A 26,900-nucleotide genomic window follows, 5' to 3' on the forward strand; every position below is an offset into this window, starting at 1 on the left:
TTCAATTAATTAATATCTGTCATCACAGTGCGCGTGTGCATAGTTGCTAGAAATACATTTCAGTTTTTTGAAGGAAAGGACTATGCAAATATTGTTCCAAGTATTGTCCTGAATCCATTCAACAAACAATAATCACCCGAATAGTACTTTAGTGCTTCACTAGAATCCAATGACAAATGTGAATAAATGGATAGGATAAAAATTAATGTCATTTAAATAATTACCAGCATTTATATGATTTTTTTTATTTTTCGAATAAGTTATCCACAAATTTTCATTAAGCTTTACATTGCCAAAATTCTTTGTTTATTGCCTGGAATAACTTATTTTCCCTTTGGATTTTATTTTTCAAACGAAGTTTGTCTGCTGAGATAAATTAATTTGCAATAGCCTCCCTTTTTATTTATATCCAATCTATTTTTAGTGGCGGTGTTGCAATCAATATTCATCAGTGAAGTTACCTCTGGAAAATCTTCATTTACTGAACTTCTATGATTGGGTGCACGGAAGTATAAGGCAATGATAAAGGCGCAGGTTATCTGTGCCATTGTAAATTTATCTTTCTCTTTATGACTGTTTAGGTTTTAGGGATGATCATTTCCTGGGTATTTTTTATTTGGGCAATTAGAATTCGAGACGATATTCCCTGAAATTGGATGTCACCGAGTTACAAACGTCGACGAAACGGAGCCACAAGCCCGTTTAAAGGGATTATTGTAGACTATAGCGAGGAGGGAAGCGAGAAGGGCGGATAAATGAGGAGGTAGAGGGAAAAAAGAAAACACGGTCCACAGGCGAACGTGAGGAAATCGCTCTCGGGTTGGCTGCCTTCTCGAGGGAAAGTCAGGCAATAGGAAGACAAACGCCTCCTGGGCTGTGAGATGGATCGTGTGCTGAAAGTGAGACTAGTCGGCGGAGGGAGTTGGATGGAAGACGGGGCCTCCTTCATCTTATTCCACTCCCTTTGGCGCCAGCATCGCATTCGTTTGTTGATTTCCTTTGTGCCGTGCTCGTTTGAAATGGCGAGAGAGAGCTATGGAGGGTGAAAACCTTGGGAGGAATATCCCTGGAATGTTTCGTTGGCCTGCCAAAGAGGACGCGTCGTCGTGGAAATTGAATTCCGCCGCATAAGCCGCCTCCAATGCCCACTGCCCGTGCTTGCTGCGACGTGAAAATGATGTCCGAATGCCATCCTTCCCCTGTGTTGGTCTAGACCGGTGAGGAAAACATACTTTCGTCGTTGTGTGATGATCTCGTTGACGTCCTCTTGTAGGTTGTCAATGTCCTTTTGAAGGAAGAGAATTGTGTGTTGCATGAAATATAATTTAGGAAGAGAATTGTATGCTACATGAAATATAATTTCAGGAACCATATTTTGCTTACTCTGATTTCTATGAAGAGTTCGGAAGTAAGACAAGTTGGATATCATTCGCTCCTTGATGAACTGGATATTCCTATTATCCGGGAAAAGTGTTATAATAGTGAGCATGGAATCAATATTTTTCTCTTTTTGTTTATTAAAACAACTAAACTACCATTCGATCATTTCAATAATTCAAAACTTTCGTTATTTATAATGAAACCTATTAGATGGATTCGAAGTAAACGAATATTATCATTTAAGAAAAAATTAGTATTCTTAGTCCATTTGAGGAAATTCCTTTTATAAGAAAATTTTTTCCTGCCCCTCGGTTTTCTGGTATATATCTAATCTCAGTGTGTGATTGAACCGTAATTGACTTCTTATGGCGCATAGAGGTCCTTTTTACCATCCTACACTCCCGATCTTTCGTGAAGGTCTGCTGATTCGTTACCGCATTAAAAAGAAAGATTACTGAATACTTAATACCTTATCATTTCCCATACGATGGTTGAGATTTTAAATTAAGTCATGTAAAAATTATTGAAGTTTTGAAAATTCAGTGCTGAATTTTACCCCCCTGCAAAGTGGTTACTAAGAAGCATTTAAAAATGCATAATTGTGCCAACTTCAGCTTTCATGATAGTTAAGTGAGCAAGCATTATTTGGTTAGCTGTGATAAACGCAATTTCAACATTATACCGTCTTCAAACCATGGAAAAAAGGAGAGAGACGTCATAGCTAAATTTTTCAAGGTCAATAACTCTTTTAGCTTTGGCATAAGTAATAATCAGCTATGTAGAGAATTGATTGAGGCCTAATATGTTGGAATTGTATCATATTTTTGAATACAACTTACCAGAAAATTTCTACAAAAAATTTCATTCACACGACCGGTTCTGATCAGAAAATATATTGGAAGTGGTCATGTGAGTAAAATCGTTTGTGAAAAATTGCTCTTATGTTATAAGTGACTATCAGCTTGAGCTCGAATAATTTTTTTTACTAGTTTCGGGGAAAGTATGGGCTGAGATTTAGTTTTCTCTCTCAGGTGTTATTGCATATTTCCTTCCATAAAAGGCTTTTATCCCGCTTTACATTGAGCAAACACATTTAAGTGCCAGCAACTCCCGAATAAGTTGATTTAGTTCAGAAGTTCTTGGATAAGCCCTGTTAAAATCCATCTTTTTTTAATTCAATCCAGTTTTTTATTTAATTCTGCAATTATGTCTAAAAACTTTTATGTGAGAGAAGAGTTGTGCATATATAAGTACTCTTTTATTCGTGGCTTACAGTGATTCCATAGGTATTATTAGCAAATCACCATTACTGCTGGAAATGTTAAATGCCTTCAGAGTTTTTCCAACTAGTGAATAAACTTAGATTTCCGTCACTCGGAAAATAGTATCTCATTAAATTCCTATTTATGCTTCTGACAACTGAACCGATGACGATAGCAAGGGTCTGCTGGCTAGTTTTAGCTGGTTATATTTCTTTTTCTGTATCAGCACCAAATGATTCTTGTTTATGACTCAAAAATTATTTTCTAGTGAGTTAAAACCATAAAGTGAAGCCTCTTAACTCAATATAGAGCGAATCAAATTTTATCATCAATATAAGAATACCTATAGATTATCTTGTGTAAAAACTATGGAGCTCGTTACTTTTTATTTTGTAACCCGTAATACGATACAGATACGCAGTTTTCACACTCTCCGCTAAGTTTTTTTGTAGCTATCTATAAAAATTGAAGGTTATTTTGAAGTTATTAATGCAAGAATGCATTTAAGAAACATCTTAATAGACAATTCACCTATTATAAGTATTGAATTATTAAATTATAATTATTAGCAGATTAATAAGATGCATATGCCCTACTAACGTGGGATCTATGATTAAAAATTTAAGGCCTGTAAAACTATCTTTTGAGGCCAAATAGCGGAGTTTTTGATGAAAAATGTCTCGGGATTCCCACCGGATGTGGTATTGGGTTAATTCTCCCAACGTTTCAATGGCTTAGTCTGCCATCGTCTTCAGGGGTTTACTCCTTATGGTACTTTTTTACGGTACTTATTCATTTATTTACTCATAACCCTGGTTGCCGTTATTGTTCTTAAGTACCATTAATAGTAAATACCCCTGAATACGTTGGCAGACTAAGCCATTGAAACGTTGGGAGAATTACCACACCCGGTGGGAATCCCGAGAAATTTTTAATCAATCTATACGCCGGGAAAACCTAAAATTTTACATCGGAGTTTTTGCCAGCAAGAGTATTTTAAAAGCACCTATCGATTTCTTAAATAAATTTATTGATTAATGCATAAATTAATCCAGAAAATACGCTAACCTATTGAACTCCAATGAATAGATTAGATTACCATATTTTATCTGAACTATCCACCACTATGTTGCCTGCTGGGACCGGAGGTTGCCCTTTGGAAGTGAAGGTATTTGATGAGTTCACTGCTGGACCTCCCGAAGGAGAGATTTGAAAGAGGAACGGGGTGGGGGATGAGTGGGCAGTAGGGATAGCAAAGAAAGCGGAGATAAGGAAGGAGTTTATTGTTGAGATGGAGAAATGGAGATGGGAATATCTTCCTCCCTGTTGGTGGAAGCAGCGTCAGAACTGTAAACGGGAATGATATCAGGAGATGCGGCAATGGGAAACGATATTGGGATCAGCCGGTGAGGATTGCATTGAACGGCGAAATGCAGAGAACATCACGTTCGCCCAAGTGCACGCGTGCAAACGGCAGAATGGACGTCAAGAGTACACCTACCCGCTCCCTCCTCAATCTCGCTTTCTGTGTCCCCAAGGATGTGTCTAAAGTCTATTATCCCCCAGTGGGAAAACACTCACGGATTTTCCAAATGGTGGTGCTTCGCTTGCAACTGTTTCTGTCGTCTTAGGAATTTTCATCTTTGTCACAATAAACGTCTTGCCGAGTAAGCCTTTCCCAGTTTTCGTACCTCCGTAGGTTGAACTGATTGAACCATTTGATCAAAAGTATTTGGAAATATTTCCTATTGAACGAATTTGAAAGTTATTCATATACTACCCCTTCTTAAGTTTCCTAGTTTTGGCGGTGAATTTTATACTTAGTGTGTCCATCAATACCAATCGAATGTGACAAAATAAATGAGCTCCTGCATAGATTTGGGAGATATTAGATGAGTGCAAAGATACTACCCTACGAATAAGTTACTACCCTTTTTAATTAGAATTTTTTCAGAATTCACCCCTAGTATTTAAACAAATAACGTAAGCACTATTTGCTCAGTCCTTTTCACTCATGAAATTTGGTCGTGAAATTAAAAATTTTCATTGTGTGTTTTTATTTCCAAAATGTATTTTTCTTTAATAATACCGTAGTTAATGATCTAATTGGGTGGTTTCCTTCATCAATGAAAACGAAAGGCATTGATTGCGATTCGTTACCCACCATTAGTGTATTCATAATGTACAAATTATTTTGTTTTAGAAATACCGGGTTAGACGAATGACAATGGTCCATTTTTATCCTCATTTGAAAAGGGCCAGATTGGCGCCCATGCGATGCCACTAACGTGACCTAATAGTTTCTATAGGAGAAGATAGGAGTTATACATCGTCTGACGTTACCAATGCATGCATGAGGCGCAGAGCTCAGGGAAACATGTCTTAACAATCAGTTATTAAAACTGTCTAAGGTCGGAAAGTTTTCCTCGTTTGATAAGTTATTAATAATCTTTATTTAAGCCAAGCACTACCAGCCAGCAGGGTACTAGGCTACCCGCTAGCAGCCTGCGTCGTATCAGCGCTAAGCCTCGCCTCAAGGTCACCTCGCAGGGCAGCAACGGGAACCAGAAATACGTCACGCGGAGAGATTTCCCGGCATTCATACTTACGCGTCGCGTTTTCGCGCGCTTGAAAATTTTCACATTTCATTTAATCGCGAAAAATGGAAATCGTCATTTAAAAATCTAAAAGCGTGAAATACGTACTCCAGGAGTAATAATCTTTCGATTTAGGCAATAAAAAAATAATAGGAAACCACCCTATTGAGCACTTTACAAACAGAAATTTGCCTTCAAGGTTTATGTGCCCAGAATAATGCCCTTGAATCATATTAATGGTAAAATGTTAATTTGTTTAACACGTACCTTTTGAGATCGTCTTTAACATAGGATGAGGATTAATTAATTATCTTTAGACCTTCATTTATCTCTTATTGTTAGCATTTATTTAACAAACACTAGAAGTGCATTCGATGTTTTAACACACGGCCTTTTTCTAATATTAAAATTGTATTTCCGGTAGACCGGCCTGAGTATCGATGCTTTGAATTGATCAAAGAAGATAAATATCTTTCCTTTATTGCAAAACCATGTGCTTTCCTGTAGATAATTCTTATATTTTGGCTTCTCTGGAAATTTGGTTCATAAATAGGCAATCTATTTTTGCGTCAGATACCCTACTCTTCGCTAAAATACTGCTGAAATTCGGAGTGAAGTCGACAAAGAGTAAGGAATTGAAAGAAGATACCAGTAGTCAGGGGCCCATGTGATAAGGCTTTATAGGAAGCCAAAGTTCTTTTTTTAGGCCGAGCGAGCGAGAAAAGAAATACCTCCTTCATATTTTACCCACTTTCCTTTTCATCCATCTCGATTGTCCCCAGACCTGCAGGAGGGCGAGGTCACGTGAGTAAGGGACAAGGGTATCGGATAGGGTAGTATTGAGAGGGTATAGGTATAGGGAAAGGTGTAAAGGCTGCCCCATCGGACCAGTTGAGTTCAGGGTGTCAGATAGATCTCGTGTAAAAACGACGAAGAAGAGGCAGAGGTAAAAAGTGAGGCTTTCTGATGCAGATTCATCAGATGCATATAGCGTACACATTGTGGCAAAACATTGATTTATTATAGCGAACGTTTTTCTTCTATTGCTCAAAATAAAACTTAGTTACGAACATCTTAGCAACTGAGTCCTTAGTCATGAAGCGCGCCATGGAATATTTTGAGTTCAAAAGGTCATAATTTTAAAATTTTGTTACCGTCAAACAAAACTCACCACGTTTTCCGGTGTAGGTACATGCCAAGTTTCATCGAAACAGCGTAACTTTAAGTGCCAAAAATTAGGCATCAACACTACCTCACGGTAAATGGAGAAACAGTTGAGAGGAAGTGTCACCTCATATTTTCTGGAATTTTCCCTTCATGTCCCGTTGTCACTTGTTCTCTGCCTTCCCCACCGGCAGTCAGCATCCCCGTCTTTTAACACTCCGACCTCCGCGCTCCCTTCTCGTGCCATATGGTGTTTATCTCAGGACAGGATAGCACGCTTCAACGCTCTCGCCTTCTCGCGCACTGCGAATGAAATTTCTTGAGCGAGAAATTTGTCTCCGTCCTCTCCCTCTACGGGCAGTTGTGCCCGACACGCGGTTTTCATGAGAAAATATAACAAGCAATTGTATAATTCGCAGCGCACACGGCGCGATAAATGTTTTTGGAAATCACTTCAATAACGAGGGCCAGAGGTATTTCTTAATGAAACGCATTATCCTAAATTTCGTTTTTTTTCTGACTTGTTACCAAGCATGCTTCATAGTTTCCAATGGAACTACAGTTAGTTGGGGTTAATTCATTATAGAAGGGCAATTACTTTATAAGGGTGGTTCATTCGAGAGGTGAATACGACCTGGTGTACTTGTAGAACCTATGAAAAAGGTCATTAAAAGTAAGTGAAAAAATACAGTAAATTCTGTAGTTATTCATTAAAATAGTTCTCTACACGTACGCACGTAATTAGCGGGACAGTATCGATCCATTTTTTTTTTAATTTCGGTTTTAACTTTTCCATTACCTATTATTAGTTCATGAATGTGAATTTCAATTAAACAGTGGAGAAATGGTAATAAATGAGCAACGTTTAATAATATAAGCATGAGGGTCACTCCAAAAGTAATGCACCCAAATTTCCTGACACTGCAACCTTCGTTCTAGGCAATTCCAATTTTTACAGTGTGTTTACGCATCCTTTATGAACACCATGTCACTTTTCAATATAACCTCCGTCATTTTCAATAGCCTTACGCCACTTTGGAACTAATGCGTCTATTCCTGTCCGGGAAAACTCTGACTCGGCGCGCTGAACAATGAGAGGTGTCTGTGCAGGATGGGTTTACCGCTGCGTCCACGATCTTCAACATTGGCGCGCCCGTTCGCAACAGATGCTAGATGTGCTCAAAGACTAAATGTATTACGATCGACGTCATCATCTCCGTACCACCTCTTCAACTTTTCGCTAATGCTTATGAGCGTCTAATTCTCACAACAAAGGAATTCAGACACAGCGCGCTGCTTTTTAAGGACATCAAGTGCATCCGCCATCTTATAGAACTGCTTCTACCACACCACGATCGGTATTGCGTTCAAATAAATTTTAATGGAAGCGGGAAGGATACTTCTATGCAATCTATTAGCTGAAAGTACCTAGAGAAACAATTGTGGTGTCAGGAAATTTGTGTGCATTACATTCGGAATGCCCATCGTATAAATATCCACTGAACGAATAACGTAGTTTCCTTATCCTTTCTTTTTCCTTTCCTTATCAAAGAAAACGATAGAAATTGATTGCGATTCGTTACCTACCATCAGTGTAATCATAATATACAAATTATTTGGTTTTAGCAATCCCAGTTTAGACTAATGTTAATGGTCAATTTTAACCTCATTTGAAAAAGGTCAGATTGGCGGCCATGCGATGCCACTCCACGTGACGTCATATGGGCCCAGATGCTATACGAGTAGATAGGATTTTTACATCGTCTGAGATTACCAATGTATGCATGAGGCACAAAGCTCAGGGAAACATCTCTTAATAATTATCTATTACAATTGCCTATGGTCGGAAAGTTTCCTTCATTTGATAAGGTAATGATAATCCTTATTTAAGTCAAGCGCCACCTGTTAGCAGGGTACTGTGCTACCTGCTAGCAGCCATAATCGTAGCGGCTATCATAGCCTCCCACCAAGGTGGCCTCCCATAGCAGCTGCCAGACGTCACACGGGCTTTTCCCAGCATACATACTTAGCCGTCGCGTTATCGCGCGCTTGAAATTTTTCACTTTTAATTTAATCGCGAAAAATAGGCATCGTTAATTAAAAATCTAAAATCGTGAAATGCGTGCTTCAGGTGCAGCAATCTTTCGATTTATGCAATTAAAAAATAGGAAACCACCCTATCCCTAATGAATCTCATCATTTGGCCTAAGTTGAAAACGTCAATGCATGGACTGTAGACCTGAGTAGCCGTGCAACGTATACAAATTATCTTGAATTACTTCCATAATAATCTGTTTCACAGCATTATATTATCCAATCAGTTAAAGCACCGATTTAGTTATAATGTCACTTTTCGTTACACAGAGTGGTTACTTTAATTTTCTCAAATAAGTGAGTATTATTTTTTTATTTCACTATTCCAGGAATAGTTTAATCTTTATACTTAAGTCAACTCCATCGAAAAAGATAACGTTCTCAGTTCATGATCGTGATAGTTTGATTTTTTTAAGAAAGGCAATTACCTTCCGTGGTAATAGCATTCCATATCGTAAGAGTAAACAGGGAAATCTGTATGAGGCAAGAAATAAATTGCATGCTAGTGAATTAAACTGTTCTATTACTGTATTTTACAATATTTGTAGCAAATACCCTTCGTATATTAATATTTATAATGTTTTAGCGTAAGTCATGGGCCTATGTCTCTTCTCCCTTAAATTAACATGAAGAAATTTTAAAGTTCCTCGTGTTAAAGGCCCGTCATTTTTGTTTTTTTTAGCGATTGATCTCATGCACCTGTTTTTTATTTATAGCACCTATTGTGATTTAAAAGCTTCATCCTTGTCAATAAATCCATCCACCCCGCACTGGAAGGCCAATAAATTATTGAGATTTCCAATAAAAGAGTAAAAAAAGGAAAAATGTTAGGCACCATTAAAGCAATAGGAGCATTATTTTTATTCGGTACCCACCAACTAATCCACTACACAATTTAACAACCATTGCGGTTTCTAAAATATTTTGAATAGAAATGAATCCCTTCATGCAACGAAATCTTATTAAATAAGTTTTATGACTCCTAATTGCCAATTTATCACCGATACGACTACTGCTCCCCGCGGAATAAGGTAGTATATAATTATGACTGGATAATTCACCAATACCTTCTTTTTTTCAATTTTATCTTGCGTTCTGAAATCCATTTGGACTAATTGGAAAGGTTTTTTGAATAATTCTAAGATTCCCATTCCAATTTGAGTAGTGAAACGGAGCTAATGAGAAATTTTCAAGCAATTTTAGTGTGAATGCTGGAGTCCTTATCTCGGGTTTATATTCCTTGCAAGCAAGTGAACACTTTGAAATATCAAGTCGTAAATTGTGGCATTGGTCTCCATGGCTAGAGAATTTCGTCGTGGAGCCCATTGTTTCGGGAAGAGTAAACTCCTTGAAAAAGTTTTCCTAAGTGTCCTAATTAAGGAAATTAATCTCCTCTCCAGGCGCAATGGATTCTTAAAGTCTGAAAAGAAATTTCAAGAGCCACCGGCAGCCGCCGAAATATTAGAGCCATTGTTGGAACTACCTCGCCTTAAATCTTCGTTGCGAAAAATTGCTTCCGAGATCGTTCGGATTAGTTCCCCCTAATTCATTACACTTCGTATTTTATGCATGTGGTTCCGTTAACCTAAACTAAATAGCCTACTGACTTACGCTTACCTGGATACATGCGTAACTTTCTGACCCAAAAAAATGACGACTCATCATATTTTTACTAAATATTTACCCTTTTATTGTGAAGAGTAGATATATTTTTCAATACACAAATGGCGTCATGCGGCGAGTAGCCAAATATTTTCTTATTAGCATAATTCGCAAATTAGTGGCTCAAATCTAAAATATTAGTGTGCTTTCTTTTTGTGTGCTTTCATTCATGTTGAAAATCTCTGCCTGTTGGAAAAATAAATTCACATTTTAGAGTGATCCACTGTTTGCATAGAATTCTGCCTGTGACTCTGTTATCAGCTTGCCTTAAAATTCCGATAAAACGCGTGAAGTGATCATGTTTTAACGTATATACGTGCATGAGGGCTGAAAGCATTCTAAATGCAATATGCCAAGCTTATAATGGAAAAAGTAGACTTTTGTCTTATCGTTTTCATTGAAAAGGGAAAACATCTAACGAGAAAAGAGAAAGGGAGAGAAAAAGGGGTAAATATTCTGAATGAACCTCTGGGGAAAAGTTTGCGGGGAAAAATGAAATCATTTTTTTGTTAATTTTCACTCGTGTTGAAGGCTCCTTGGTACGTTGAAAAGAGGGGTGGAGATGAAATGAGGAAAAAATTAAAGAAGTAGAACCACGCACTTGAATCATCCTTAGGATTCGTTTGTTCCGGCTTTCGTTCGTTTATTCCCTCCAGCCAACGGGGACTCGTTAAGCCATTTCGGAGATGTGATTTCAGCGCCACGCCCTCTCATAATGCCCAAAGCAGAGCCATCTCCCGTCCATTTGTTCCCGCGCTTCAACCCATTCCCCCTCACCCCCCCCCCCCCCAGGTTCAGGATGGGTGAGGGGACTTGGGAAAGTGGCCTTATTAGGCGCGGATATGTTTTTTGGCGGGAATAGGGAAATTGGGAGAGAGAGAGAACTCTCGCAGTTGGTGAGTTTGAAACAAAGGGATTCAAGTGGGTAGGAATGGTGGTCAAAACCCTCACAGCAGCCTGCATACCAGTTATATTTTTTCTCTTTTTTAAAGGTGATATTGTTAGAATCATGTTTTCCACATCTATAAATCTGTAATATAAAGTATTTTAGGGAATAAAAAATGATAATGCTATGGTGATAGAGTTCTGTTTTGCCATACGATGAATGAAACTGTTTTTTATTCGCTGCCTAAACTTCGGAAAAAATGATTTAACATGTAGGAAGAGCAATCAGTGAATGGTAAAAGTTGTCACTTGCATAGCAATTTTATTTTTCGCCTCTCGAGGGTTTCTCGCGGCCAAATTTACATTATGGTTATCTTAATACGGTGGATCGAATGCGCTTAAATCCATAAGGGGTATATTAGTAAAAATTAATCTCATTTAATGCCCCCTTGAAATGAACGTGAAATATCTACATATCTACGCGGAGAGGCTGTTTTAGAATTTGATTTAATTGTGAAGATGTCATTTTTCGGATAAATAAACACAGGTTTTATATGCATCTACCTTTTTGGGTTTGAAAAGTCATCATTGCTGTATTATTTCCTTAAATATACTTTCTGGCCGTCATACACTAAATCGGAAAGAATTCCGTTAAAATTCTTTACCATAAAATTGGTTTATTACATTACAACCTTTCTCTCCCATACAGATAATAGAATTTGCGAATACATGTCTAAGGCTGGGAAGTTTCAAAATAATGAACTCACAGCAATTTTTGGTAGTGATTAAGTAGTGATCAATATGAATTACGGCCTACTAAATCCTCGACGCATCCCAGAGCCAAATGTCAAACCCATAGGATTAATATCAATCCACTGCAGAGGGACGAATGAGTAAGATAAATCACTAGGCGTTAACGACGTCACACCCGCATTTAATGCGTCATTTATTTCATTTTCTCGCCGCTCATGTCACTTTGGAAACCTCCTCTTTGCTTTCATTATTTGCCACCGACGATTACGACTCGCAGTGGCTGCGGTTGAGTGGGTGTTAATGGGAGATAAAGGAAGAAAAGGTGATGGAGTGAGGGATTATGGGTGCGAAAAAAATAAATAAATGGTGGAAATCGGTGATGAAGAGAAATGGGGAGGTATGAATCGGTTGGGAGGAAAAAAAAGGAGAGGGAAGAGAAGCTGGTGGTGATTAGCGAAAGCGAATAGATTAGAAGGAGAATTAAAGTGGGCAAGGCAGTTGCTAGTTCATACTTGAAGTCATCCGATATGTTTGAGAAACACGCTCATTAGTGCACAACCACCGCAAACCTCCCCAACTGAGTTTCCTCACCTGGCTCTGTCCCTAGAAATGGGTGATGAATTTGGCGGAATGGTGAAAAAAGGGGTGGCTTAAGTAATCGAAAAGGGAATTCGGATGTAATTCAATGCTTAAAATTATAAAGAGAGGAATAGTGAGTGAATTAGTAAAGTGGATTTATTTGTAGGGTGGGGAGGGATTGGGAAATGATTCGGTTGGAAGGGGGCGCGCTGTGGATACGCAATGAAATGAGGAAGAGATGGCCTCAGCCGCTAAAAGAGGAAGGAAAATGGATTCATTTCAAATGGTAAGAGAGAAGGAGTCTTTTCCAGTCAGTAGCTTTTCTCTCCTTCGGTCGTGCAACACAACAAAGGAAAAATATGTTTTTTTGGAAGAAATAAAGTTCCTTAAGTTTAACTGATACGACTTACTTCACTTCAATGCTCTATTTTTAAGTGTTGTCGTTAACAGGCGAAAGGCGCCTTTAATCCTAACTCCAAGCTGTTTAAAATTGAGCAACAACCTTACCGTAAGTAGATTTCTCTTTGGGAATTACTCAAGCTAGGATAAAAATGTGTATTTAATTAAAAAATATAGTGTCCCTTAGTAAAGAGTCACTTTGATGCAATTAGTCTTCTTTTACGATGTACTTAATGGCAAGTTTTTTATAGGTGAGTAGAACTCGAATAAACCCTTTACGCGCGCTTTATTAACCTCTTGATAAAAATACGAAACAATTTCATTATTATTTATAACTGCTACGATGAGCTTTGTGTATTGGATACTATGCTGTGCTTACAATTATCCCACATTTTAACGACCTCTTCTCTATAAAACACCCTCGCTCTGATGACCATCCACTAATGCTGGGCATCGCCAGTGAGGCCAACATCGCCTATTAAAAAAGAAACCCCGCCGTAATGAGTCCCAGGGCATCGCTCAGATAAATAACACTCCGCCCGACGCCCGGCAAACCTCTGTTTAATACCGCGACGGCTAATCACCACTGCCGGACACATCTGGTATAAACCATCCTTCCCCGTCCACATCCTTTCCTGCGGGAAAGCGAGTCCCCTTTGCGGACGATAATTACTCGCTAATACTCCGCAGCGACCGTAAAACAAGCGGTTAATCTCTCCGCGGGTCCCAGGGGGAGGAAAAAATGAACCTCGCCCCGGACTTTATCCCAAGCGTTCGACGAATACATCAATCTTGTTTCCGATTTTAATTTTGCGATCCCTTCTCCTCCGGCCACGTAAACTCAGACAATTGCAGTCACAGGAGCGCAACCAGATACGAGAATCGATTCGTGGTGTATTTAAAGAGCCCATCAAACAAAATGTGGCCGGGATTTTACAAAATAAAAAAATGAGGGTCATTGCCAAATTCGTTCTGTTTGAAACGTATAATTGTTGCCGAGTGAAATCTTGAGTGAAGTTTTCAGTGAAACGGAGGTGGTTTTTTATTGTATTAACGCTTAGAGTGCCGGGAAGCGCTATCGCGCTCCTATCTCTCGCGAAAAGTCCCAGGAGCGAGATAGCGCTCCTCCTGCTATGTCATTATTTAAATTATAAAAATTAACTCATATTACCAAAAATTCGTCAAATAATACATTAAAAAGGTGAGCCCACATATAATAAAGATTTCCTCAAGTTTTTTTTAACACTGTTTAGTTGTTTTTGAGACCTAATTTTTTTCCAAACCTTCTGCGAAATCAGCAAAAATGCCTCGGCACTTTTAGCATAGTAACTAGAAGATCGGTAAGCACTCAAAGGGTAAATGACTGTTTTATAATATTCTCCCATTTTGCGGATACTATACTTCGTGTCTTAAATGCAGCACAACACAGACAATTGCAGTCAAACTTAAGCAACTGTGCACAGTAGGCACAATGCTCGGAAAATATCAATTCGAACTCTGCCTCACGAAGTCTGCGTCTCACCTCTCGGAATATCAACCTTTCCACCCTTTCCTCCCTTTCCTCTGCCACACTGTTTGGAATGGCTTTTGCGGAACACGGAGAGGGGAAAATTTTAGGGTAGGGGTGCTCTGAGAACCGCCGGTGGGCGGAAGGGGAAGGTTGGAGTGTCCAGGGTTATTTTATCCCTGAGGGTCAAATGGGAATAGTTTTCGTCATCGGAGGCGTATGAAACGGAGGGGTTGGAAGAGGGATAAAGGGACAATGCGGAAATTTGGCATCCTGAAAATGCGGGTTGACCAGATAATACGAGCGAAAAATAACTTCGAGGGAGAGGTTAATCGGTTTTACCAGTTTTTAGCTTGTCATGCCTCTCATATTATCAGATTGGTGGGAAGAGAATATTTGGAAAAATTAGTATTGTTTTGATAATTTTTTTCAATTTAGTTTCCTAATAAATAAAATGCTCATTTTGCAGTTCCACTGATCAAAGTAAGAAGTACACCTTTAAATATGTATGGGAGGCTAGAAAGGGGAGGCCATAGCTCATCGACGGCTCTTGCCGAGAAATTGTTTGTTAATAAAAGAGTCCGTTTCCCTACTTTAAGCACACGATTTAAGTCCATTCTTCGTTGTAGTATATGGAATGCACTCAAAGAAAGAAGCCTTTCAGTGCACCTCTTGCAGTGCCCAGCGATTGTATAATAAGAGTCATTCGTAGCAATATTTATTATTCTTTGTTTCTGGTGATTATTTTCTATCACTATTATCCACACATAAAAGTGAATGAGACCATATTGCATCCACATGCTTGTCGCGTCGCCGTACTCTCAGCCGCCGCCGACCAGAACCGGAGTCGACCGCACGCTCGAAAAAACACGATTTAAAATTCGGGGTTGCAAGATTTTACTTTAGACCTACAATTTAAAAGCTCCATAGAACGACGTGGTATCAGTCACTTGGCGGAAGTCGGCGGCAGAATCTACTTTTTCTCTACGTTCATGGAAAAAAATGAGCAGAAAACAGCCATGGGCTCCGCCATTTTGTTAAATACCAATAGTTAATGATGAAACAAAGCCTTTAAATGATAGGAAAGGAAGTTTTTATTAAAATGGTAAAACACTTTTGTTGGTAACACAGTTCATGAAACCACTGCACGAGGATAAAGTTGGCAATTTTTAGAAAAAATCGAGGGTGGTCGTTTTTCGTTAACTTTGACGTCAAATAAACTGTTAACGTGAAAATACATGAAAGACATAATTTGAAAAATTATGCACAGTATATATGAGAATATTTATGCGAAATTTCAACTTCCTAGCTCAAAAAAATCGTTTTTGAGGTTTTGGCCAGCTTTTTTCGATTTTAGCCCCTGTGCGCCGTCTCGGAGCTTACATACAGATTAGATGGGGTATTCTAAGTTCTCGACTGGCCCTAACGGTAGACCTACTGGGAATGCGCAAAAAATCTTGAATCCTTTCAGCATCATCCTTTGACAGAAGCGGTCTGTCCATGCTTTTTTCTTTACGCACACTTCTGGTCTCTTTAAATTGCTCAAACCAACGGCTACGGCAGACTTTTGCGAGCTGTCGATTGTGAGCCGAATTTGGTACGAAATGCCAGCTGCAGTACAATTTGCGATCAAATGCATTTACACGCTGTAGAAAAACACTGTAAAATAGCAACGTTATACAACTTTTTGCGATGGAACGCAATGATTCTAAATCGAAATGTTATATAACAATGTTAGACAAGAGTTTAATACAAAACTTATTAGAGAATGCCCTTTGGCAAAAAAGTTGTACCTCCTCATATAACATCGGAAATGAGTGAAGTATCAGTGTTACATGCTTCCCATCCAGTGTCATTAAAGATCAAATGAAGTTATATGATTTTGTTGCAGTCTAGTTCGTACGCCTGAAAATGCTATTTAACTTCCACTAACTCTTGATTTACTTTGTGGTATTCCATTATAAACTTCCTGGATATCACACAATTACTTATACCACTCATTTTTTTACAGAGCGCGGCCCAGGTTTCAATGAATTATCATCGTCTTCAAGCGCAAATTATGATTTTTTTCATTTTTGTGAGTACATTGAAACCCAAGTCGCGCTCTGTAAAAAATAAGTGGTACCTATAATTAATAGTGTGATTTCCAGGAAAACCTATATAACTCTGTTTATTAAACATTGTTTAGTAACACTGTTACTTACTGTAAATGCGGCAACATTTTTCGCGAACTCTAGGACGCAGATAACGTTGAGCTCCACCTTCACCGCCGCATTCACAACTGAGACTAAAACGGAATGACATGACGGCTTTATCGCCGCGTGAATTCTACCGGCCGCGTCTGAAACCATCACCGCCCTCCCGCCGCCGCTCGCCGTCAACTTTGAAACTTCTTATGTGCATTGGAACGAAGCTCGTTCATTTTGGAGTAATACTTGAATACTTGAATATATACGTATTTTGGAAAATGAGTCTTACACCATTTAGAATCTATGAGAATAACCCTGTACTTTCACAGGGCGTTGAAGAAAGGGTTCGTGTGTGTTTTTGAATGGGTAAAAAGTGGTGCGAGTCCCCGAAATCGATTGGGACACTCGAGACCATTAGGAAATCCTCGGACGCTCATTCCTCTTCGTTTTTTTCACTCCCATTTTTTCCCTCCAAAACTGCAATTTTCCTCCTCCACTATCCTTACTCTCTACCAGCTCCCTCGAAGTTCCCCCCTTCGCCCTGGGCGTATTGAAGGGGACAGAGTGAATAAGCGGCCGCAACAACAGTCCTTGGAAACACCTCCGATTGTAGTAGTTATTTCCGTTGTTAAATTCGTACTAGTCCGCAACCTTTTTATTTATTTAGCGGCATCATCATGTAACAATGCAACACTTGTCACGGTGGCAACATTCTGCGAATCCGGCTGTGCGACATATGCAAATTCTGTGGAATAGATGTATCAGTATGAACGTGAGAGATGTCCATATCCACATGGTGACACCAAACAAGATTCAGTTTATTTCAGTATATTTTATTCGAGTAATTGCTCCGGATTTCAGCTGCTACATCCCTGCCATGAAATGTATGGAAAAACCCTCTAGACGCCTTTCATTGAAACTACCAACTACTCCTCCAACTGCGGGTCATTCTGAACTTCCCTTCGCTCAATATCACGATCTGCCGAGAGAGTGGTCAACTTTTTTGTTACAAGAGGTCCCACTGGTACCTTGCCCTTTTGAATCGAGAGTCTTCGGGGTTGGAGGGTGGATGGAAAAAATCTAACCCAAGTTCCCACTCCAGCCTGTCTCCTGCCGTCCCTCCACGGATCCAAACTACCCTCTGTCCCCTTGTGACCCGTTTATCGCAATTCCTCTCGCGCTCCTTGCCTTCCCCATTCCTCCCACATGGTCCGGCCTCGTCAAACACAGGCGAAGAGTTACGAGGAAAGTGGAGCACACGTTTGGTGTCCGACCCTTTAATGTTTACGCATGCAGACGGAATGATGGCGGTTGAGATGGGATCCGACTCCTCTTTCAAACGTCCTTCCAATACTATCACGTTCCCATGGCAGCGAACGCGCTCTCGTACCGTTCCACATCGCCATGTTATTTGCTTGCACCTGCCTACGCTCAAATACTCGGACTCCAATGTGAGCCTTTTTCTCAACTTTTTCACCGTCATGGTCTCTCTGGATAGTTAGTCATTTTAGGCTGAAAAATATTGCCGCTTACAATTTGGGCTACATTTTAGTGCGAGCGCGAGCAGAATGCAGTGGACCTAAGCGTTCAAGAAGTCAATGGATGACTGGAGGACATATAGTAGAAATAAATACTCAAATTTAAAATATTCTATCACGGTATTTTCATTAAATTTTTCTTTTTAAAGTTGCATATTTATTTTTTCTACCTTTAATTTTATAAGGGTCATCATCGCATCATTGCAATCCTAAGAATGGTGCTTTCTGCATCCCTCCGTTTCTTCATAACCGAAGCAAGTTCCTTCGGTTCCCTTGTATCATTCTTCCTCGTGCCCTTCTTTTTCTGTCCCAAGTAATTATCTTTACGGATTTAAAGAAAAAAATAAATCGTGTGGGCCACTCAACTAACCCATTTTTGAGTGCCCATGCTCCACTCGTTAGTCGTCGATATCCATTTTACGAAGGTCCATAACTGCTACCGTTGCGCGAATGTAAATACTAAGATTAACCTAAACGTTTACGGATGCCATTCATAAATTGTTAGCTCTAATGAAAATATCGACTGTGTTCCAGAATTTATTCTTATCTTTGCTACTTTTAAGACGTTGTTTAAGGTTCTGCAGTTTCTTATTGCTCCCGTTACTCGAGCTACATTCCACAAAATTCAAGTTGGTGAGGATATTGGAAAAGATTGTCATTCGGTAGAATTTTAAATCATTTTACTTCGTGAGATCAAGATGACTTTCGGTAGACGCCAACAGGTATATATTTATATTTCAGATTATAATTAAATTTGCCGCTGTATTTTCTATACAAAAGGCATTCTACATTAATTATATAATAAAACATTACCATTTTGTTCTCATGTGTATTACCACTATGTTGACCCACGACGGTAAGCTATCTTAAAGTTCTTGTTAACTTTTTTGTAAAACTAAAAGAAATCTTGATATATTTCCTCTAATGAGGAGGGTACTTAATAATTTACTCTTTTTATACCCGAATTTAACTTAGTTAATTAATATGACTTCATGTTCACAATAAATGGAAGCAGTTCTTTCAAAAATCTTTTCAAAAGAGCTAGTCTATGTCTATGTTAAAAAAATTAAGGCTGATAAGAAGTAAGATTTTGTTTGAGAATTATTTATTTATTTTTTCTAAACGGTTCCCTTTTTGTATAATTCTTTTGTTGACATTATGAGACTTTGCACTTTTACTTGAAAATTTCGATTGATGAAAATGTATATACTGTTGTGAATCGATCGGATTCCTGAGGAAACCTCGTTTTTTTCTTATTTCGTATATCATGGTTGCCATAGTGACAGGAGCGAAAATTCCTCGCGCCTCGCTGATTCCATTTCTCGGAAGCGAGAGGAAGTTGGGTAATGCGCCGCTTATTCCGGCCCTCGTCGAAAGTAGGAGGGGTGAGTAAATACATTTTGAAGGATCAGGAGAAGGTTGTAAAAGCTAGATGGAGAGGAAGCTTTGGAGTAGAACGCGAGGAATATCATCTAGATAAATTTGGAGGTATAGTCAAAACTGTAACAAATATCCGTTTTACCTATTTTTCAATTCACTCCTATGGAAAATGAAAATGGAACTTTTGCAAACATTATGATTTCATGTTTTCTCGATTCTCGGGCGATAATCAGAATTTCGTTAGTGGAAAAAGTATAACCTGTTCCCTCACCCAATATCCGATTGGCAACTACCTGATCTCGAGAACGTCTCTCATTCCTCGTACCATATCACTCGTACGTACGCAATCACAGCCTGGGAAGTGATGATCTCGTCAACAACTTTTCATTCCACGAAATCGTTCGGATCCCGATGTGAGTTAATTTCGGGCGCCGCGAATCCCCTCAATTCCTTCTACCTTCCACGAATAGCCAATAAACCGCTAAAGACTGATTCTCACGAGTGATTACCTCATATATCTTCATCCAGATTCTGTGATAAATTCGTTTTGATGGAGTATTCGATTGATCTTTACTGTAGTTGTTTGCTGTGTTTCGCGTTAAATTCACGACCCGTCGCAAAACAGTGAATGTCTGCCATCTAATTCTGTAACTACAGAGTTTCTGTCCTAGACTAGAAATGTCCTAGCTTCTTAAAGCAAAGTTTATTCAACTCGAGTGCAAGGGTTTAACGTCTCTGCTCCCACTGGGTTAAAACTTATCCATCTTATTGTCCGCTAGGTTGCAGCACTGACAGTCGCCATTTGAAAATATTAAACTGATATGGGAAAATACGTATTTTTCTAATTTTAGTAATGCTGTGCCTTGCTGCTGAAGCTATTTCAACAATGAATGCCATATCCAAGTTATATTACACATGGGTTTAAAGTTTTTAAGTTAAAAATCACTTTTAACCTAATTTCTATTGAGTTTTGGAAAGAATATGGTATGGTTCGCAGACTTTACCGTCACCTTTTTGAACTTTTTGTTGAATAATATTAACTTTGTGAATGTTGGTTGGTGATATTTGTCACCATGCATAGTTATTATCTTCGTTACCGGGGAATAACAAGTTTTACCTCTTTACAAGCGAGAATAATTGAGATTTTTACACGACCCCAATCAAAACCTGTCGTTCTGTAAGCGATCACGAGATTACTTCTTCCAAACTTTGATCTCGCCGTGGGTTGATTAAAATTCAAATCAAAGTATTTCAGGACGTGATCCAGAGCGGTCGGCGTCGTCCAGCCTCTCATATTCAGCTCCCTTCAAAGCCTTGCGATCAGAGGACACCGCCCGTTCTGGTCCATCCCTCCCTTTTTTAATCTTTTTTCAAAGGATAACATGGGGCCGGACGATGGGCACGCAACTACATGCATGTGTCGAGATTTTTTAATGTAATTTAAAGCGTATAACGTGAAGGGTCAAGTTATTAGGGTACGGAAAATGTTTCCGAGAAGGAAAAATATCGGTTCGTGGAAGGGAAAAATAAATCGGGGTCTTTTCACTGCGCCCACTCCCAGCAGCGTAATGGAGATCTCTTTCCGGTGGAATGATTAGCATGGAGGGCGAACTGTAATTATGCGAAGCTCAGGCGCAGATTCGCTTTGGGTGGTGAGTCAGGTGAGGTGGGGAAGTGGTGGTTGGTAAAATATTACGGTCGTGGTTATCAGTTTTAGGGAGTGGCAGTTAAAAGCCAAATTCAGAATTCATAGACTTTAAAATTTGAGCTGTGGTGCGAGCCCTGCTGGAATGTTTATGGTTAAACAAGGGATTCGAAGTCCAAGAATGGTTAATATTTTGATTACACTCAATTTTCTGCTTTTAGAACAACTTTTCTTTTTAAAACTGTTATCCTTTAATTATTCAGAAAGTTCATATTAATAGTCAAACGTTGCCACAACAGTGTATGAATCACCTCTATGAGTCAATTGCTTATTGCTGCTGATGACCACGAAATCTCACCCAAAAACAACAAGAAAAGTACAATATGAAACGCTTCTCTTCCCCTTTTCTCATTTGCGACTGTCTCTCCTATGCTGTTTGGGAAATAGCGTGCACATATTATTTGCGCTTGACATGAATAAATAATAAACGACTACAAATAGAATTTATAATATGTAACTGTGCTTCAAAAATGGCAAATATATGTCTTTATATATATTTTGTAGACATCTTGTGGATATCCTCTCAGCTCTTATCGGCCATCAAACAGAATGCCCAGATTTAACTTATCTCACGAAAAGTCCGCGTTAGAACCAACGTTTACATTTAATTGGCTTTATCGACAGAGAAATCTGGAGAGAGATATCGCTTCCGTAATTGGCTACGAAAAGAAATCGTCAGTTTTCCGCTCTCAAATCGATGATACTGATAAATGCTTTGTAAGAAAAATGTGCCATTGTACCCAAGAAATCGTATATAAGTTACAAAATAATTTCTTTTATTTGTTATTTCATCGGACTTTTATTTTATTTACAAAATTTAAAAACTTTTGGAATACCTTTTATTCAAAAGTATCCATAAACTACATTGCAATGCGCATGCTTAATCAATTATATTCATCATAACAATAGACGACACTTTTACAGTTAAATTACAAGCTATGCTTTCGCCGTTTACTATATTGTCTAAAAAAATGAAATTTCTTCCATTCTGTACGTATGCAGAAATTATGGTAGGAATTAATTTCGCCCAAAGCGCCATGATATTCCAGTACTGAGGGCTCTATAATTAATATCTATATCATACTATCTATAAGCTCAGTGAACAATCATTTGTGGAAAAGCATGAGGCAAGAGAAAAAATCATTCCCGGCCGTCAACTGTGGGAGTGGGTTCTCCTCAGCAATATGCCAAGAATTTACTTTCCATTTTTTAGCTTAATTAATGTTCATTTCCCTAATTATTTCATTGGATAAGTAACAGTGGCTAATAACGCGATAGATTTCATGGGTAAAAGGTAAAGGAAACTGTGGAAAAGGTGTTTAGGAAAGAGAGACGGAGGGGAAGGAGTAGGAAAAGTTGGGGAAATGGGAAAAATTTAACACTGGGGCAGTTTTGTAGAATTTGCGCCATTTTCCTTTTGGTGCAAAACACGCGCATTTGTTTGCCTTCTTCGGAATTTCGCACCTTAAAATCACGAATGCAAATGACTTTAAACATGGGGGCAGAGAATGAAGGGGATAGAACTCCACCCCGCAAAATCTTAAAAATAAGAAAAATATTGATACAACAGAAATCCTGCATGTTAGAACTGCAATATTTTAATGCTTTAAGTTTCAAATTGACCACTCTAAGTACTTTATTCAAATCAGTAAAATCGATTTCCTTTTTTCTTCCTCTTGACCTCAATTTTTTTAATGCTCCGAGACGCGAATAAACAGTCACATTAGTAGTTAATTTGCTCAATTAATCAATTCTTCCATCTTTTATCAATGCATCCGTGAAATTAGGTGGCGCATCATTTCCAAGTGTTGGTGTGATATTCAATATAATCCATCCCAATTCCGAATCCTAGTTACGCCACTGGCTACGAGTGCCGTGAAAAGAGATACTATTGGCTGGTTTATAATAACTAGTTACCGTTAACCAGGACTGATGTAGCGGAAATATTAACTTCAAAATATTTTTAAGTTACTTTGAAGCAAAGAAGTTCAGAATAACATTCAGTTGGGCTCATTAACTTGAATGGATTAACTCTTTACCTTTGGCATTCATGCTCCACAAAATTTTATCCAGACATTATAAAACCGTCACTAAGAGTTTGGGGTTTGAATCTGCGTTTGGTTGGGACTAAGGTTTGGGTGAGACGTGAATAGGTGCGAGAATTGCGCGGTGGTGAATAAAAGGAAGCTTCTCCCGCTGCGGCGCATATCGGGGAATCATCGCCCCTGCTTTTATTACGCTCTCAGAAGTTTCTTCATTAACTCCATTTCCCGTTCTCTCTTCACTTCCTTTCAGAAGCCAGTCCCTTGATCTAGTCCCGTTAGCAGAGCCAACATCAAACCATTACCACCCACTTCAGTGGCTCTTCATTCCCGGTATTCTTTCGATTTTCCTTTTTTACCCAAAATTTTTCCGGTTGCGGCTCTAGTGGGTATTTTCTCCTACATTCATGCAGGTTCAAAAGAAATAGTCTATCAGTAAAGAAAAGATTAATTTTTATGATTCCCTCATTGAGGTCGACATTTTGAAACCTAATAAATTCGTCAAAAACTGCTACAGAAAGCGTTACACTATCATTGAACGAATTAGGCTATGAGCCGCTGGAGACTCTGAGGCTGCGCGTTACGCTTAGATTGCTTGAGCAATTGTGAATGGATATATTATAGAGCGACACGGAGGACGCCATATTAGAACCCCTATATATTTCCAGGCCCGACGGAAACGATGAGTTAAGAGATATTTTTCGAAGGGAGAGATATGGGATTTCGTTTTTCCCCTTGCAATGAAAGACTTTAACGGATGCTTTGCTTGAGAATTTCCTTTTATTTGTAGAAAGATGGTGTCCTAATACCCTCCGCCACTTGCTTATTGAGGCGGTGCTCGGGGCGGCATGTCGATTTAGATGTTGAACACGTTGCAAGGCAGTAATGGTCTCGCTCACAAATTATTTTCGTTTATGGTAGTGATCGAAAAATAAGGAGACCCGCAGTTTCACAGTATTCGATGCCGCCTAATTATCGATCAATATTTGCCGCGGAAAATTGAAGTATTTAAGAAGATACGTTATTGACGTCATGAGCTCATGCCGAGCGATTCACCGCTTCGTAGATCATCGTGATCTGTAGGGAACCGATACAAGTATAATAATGTAAAGCAATTAAAATTTTCGATAAAAAGGCCTTTATCATTTTTTTCTATAAATGCAGTAGTTAAAGAGGATGTAATATTACCTATTTTCAAAACACGTATTTTATAAATATCCAGTGCAATTTTTAAGGACTACTGGTGTTACTGATATAAGCTCCGAATTCCGATTGAGCTGCGCGCTGTCTGACTACCAGCTATTACTCGAAACTCTTGACAAGTTAATTGGCACTGTTTTATAAAGGATCAAGATACATTTTCTGCTTGACTAAACATTTCTCCGGCTAATCTCAGCAACGTGGATCTTACAGACTAAACTTTAAAAAAACCATTATAATTGTTTTCATTGAAGCTTCAATTACCGAGGATGTACTATAGCCAATTTTCTCAAACAAATCTAGTGTTTTTCTTAAGACTACTGACGTTTCATGGTTAATATTAAATTAATCAAAAGATAGGCAAAGGATTGCTTGGTATGGTAGTGCACTTTTAATTTTTGAATTTTTTAGAGAAAATGCAAAACTGAAAAACTTAACTCTGTGTAAATTTGTCCCCGTCTCCCCCCATATAGTCATCTAGGACACTTGTCCTTCATTCCGTCCGTTTGTCTTCCCTCACAGTTCTAACTTCAACTTACCAAGGTGTGCATCACATTGAAGCCCGCGTTCCTTTCCTTGCCTCTTGGCCGGGTTCGCCGAAGTTCCAGGTCAGCTGGCTTCATGAGTACACAGCGGCCGAAATTGCTCGAAACCTTCTTTTCGGCAAACATCTACAGCTCTTGTTCCTCGTTTGCACTTGGTTTGTTTGGCTATCTAGTGCAGTTGAAGCGTACTACGCTCTTCATCTGTTCATTTCGCGGAAGCTCCGAATTCGTTCTGAGCTGCGCGCTTCCCGATTACCAGCCTTTAACCGGAACTCTGGACGAGTTAATTGGCACAGTTTCAGAAGGGAGCGAGATACATTTCCTGTTGGACTAAACATTATTCTGACCAATTATTCCGCTCAACAAATTGGGTCATTTTATTTCCACCAAACTCCTTATTTGTTTGACACGGTGGATGGTATGTTTATGGATGCAAAATGAGCTTTGGTGTAGGTGCGCTTATAAATAAACTTGCTGAACACTATATTTTTCATTATTTTGATGAAAGCAGTTTCTTAATGTTTTTTTTTTTTGAGTCACGAATAATAATTTTATTGGCTCCGTCATATTATATCATCATCAAAAATTCAATATATTTTCTATCGTGTTTGCATCTGTTTTGGTTATTTTACCCTTGAAATTTATCACTCATTTACACATTTATCTTCCTCTTTGTCTGGATAAATGAACATCGTGCAGAACCAGGTGACCTAGCTGAACTAGATAAATGAATATAGATGTGAGATGTTAAAAGGCCTCAATATATTTTAGTATTGATAATGGCATTTTAGTTTAAGGGTAAGATCTGTATTCTGTGTTTTTTTTATTTTCTAGATATGACATATCGTACCACCCCATATTAATTATACCTTCATTCAAACAGTTGAGGACGGTATGAAATGCTTAATGGCCGATGCGTGAAAATATTGAGTTGATAACTAATAGAAAGTATTCCTGAACAGAATATAAAACATCAATTAGTAATATTACCTATATTTCAAAGTATAGAGACAGACTATCACACCTACAGTCACATGACTCATACGTAAAAGACACATGACTCAGAAATTCATTTTCACAAATTCCTGATTTACAGGACATATTTTTCTCTATCGATAGGAGGTATTTTTATTTTAGCGTTGAATTACCTATTAAATTATCGATATCATCATGAAACTTTGTATCCTTATTATGTTGATACGTACATACGTCATAGTTGCAATTCTTTATGTTACATATTAATATTTTGCACCTCAGAAAATACTGGAGTAAAATGTCGAAATCAGAGAATCAGGAATATATTGGTATCGGTGTTCTTTATGTTCCCTAAATATCCAAACGGTAGCGTAGGTTTCATAGTTATATTAATTTTGTAAATCACGAAAAAAAAAAAATGCCGGTCGATAGGCAGTGATTCACCCTCTTCATGATAAAAAAAACAGTATTATGTGCTGGATTTTTAGCACCGTTGTGTCTAATTTTAAATTGCATGTAGTAGGTATGTATTTGATGTTGTCACTTATTCCGCTGCTTGACTAACGGCCCGGGCCTCTCTCCCTTCTCCCGCCCTTGTCGTCAAGCACCAGCTACACGACGGCGGCCGCCTACGGCAGCAACCCCAACGTGTTCATCCGTCTGGACTCGGCGGCGCGCAACTTGGGCTCCGTGGGTCGCGCCTCTTCCGTGGGCACCTACGTCAACGGCGGAGGCCCTGGGAGCGTGTGCAGCGGCAGCTACGCCACCATCGCCAGCTTCCAGAAGGTGCCCCTGGCCCCACCCTCGCCGTACTACTCCACTTCGGTGGTTGGAGGGGGGAGTGGTGTGGGGAGCAAGGGGGAGGAGGTGGGGGGGAGGCAGAGCGTGGGTGGGGGGGCGAGCAGCTGTGCCAGCAACCACGTGTACGCCAGGCCACACTGCGCATCGCGGGTCTCCTATTATGCTTCCTCGCAGATATCACAAGTCTCTGTGGTGAGTTCATTAATAAAATACTTTAGAATGTAAGTTTTTCGCTTTTGTATG

The 26,900-nt window shown here is 39.0% G+C and overlaps 1 protein-coding gene across 1 annotated transcript in view; it reads left to right on the plus strand.

Annotated features, from left to right (window-relative positions):
* Positions 1-26,900, plus strand: part of LOC124173956 (tyrosine-protein kinase Dnt-like) — a 465,002-nt gene that overhangs the window by 420,568 nt on the left and 17,534 nt on the right. Inside the window, exon 7 of the mRNA XM_046553120.1 lies at positions 26,462-26,849. Coding sequence (XP_046409076.1) covers positions 26,462-26,849 — 388 coding nt within the window. The remainder of the gene's footprint in view (positions 1-26,461; positions 26,850-26,900) is intronic.

Source organism: Ischnura elegans, chromosome 2 (assembly GCF_921293095.1).
Source record: "Ischnura elegans chromosome 2, ioIscEleg1.1, whole genome shotgun sequence".
Lineage (NCBI taxonomy): Eukaryota > Metazoa > Arthropoda > Insecta > Odonata > Coenagrionidae > Ischnura > Ischnura elegans.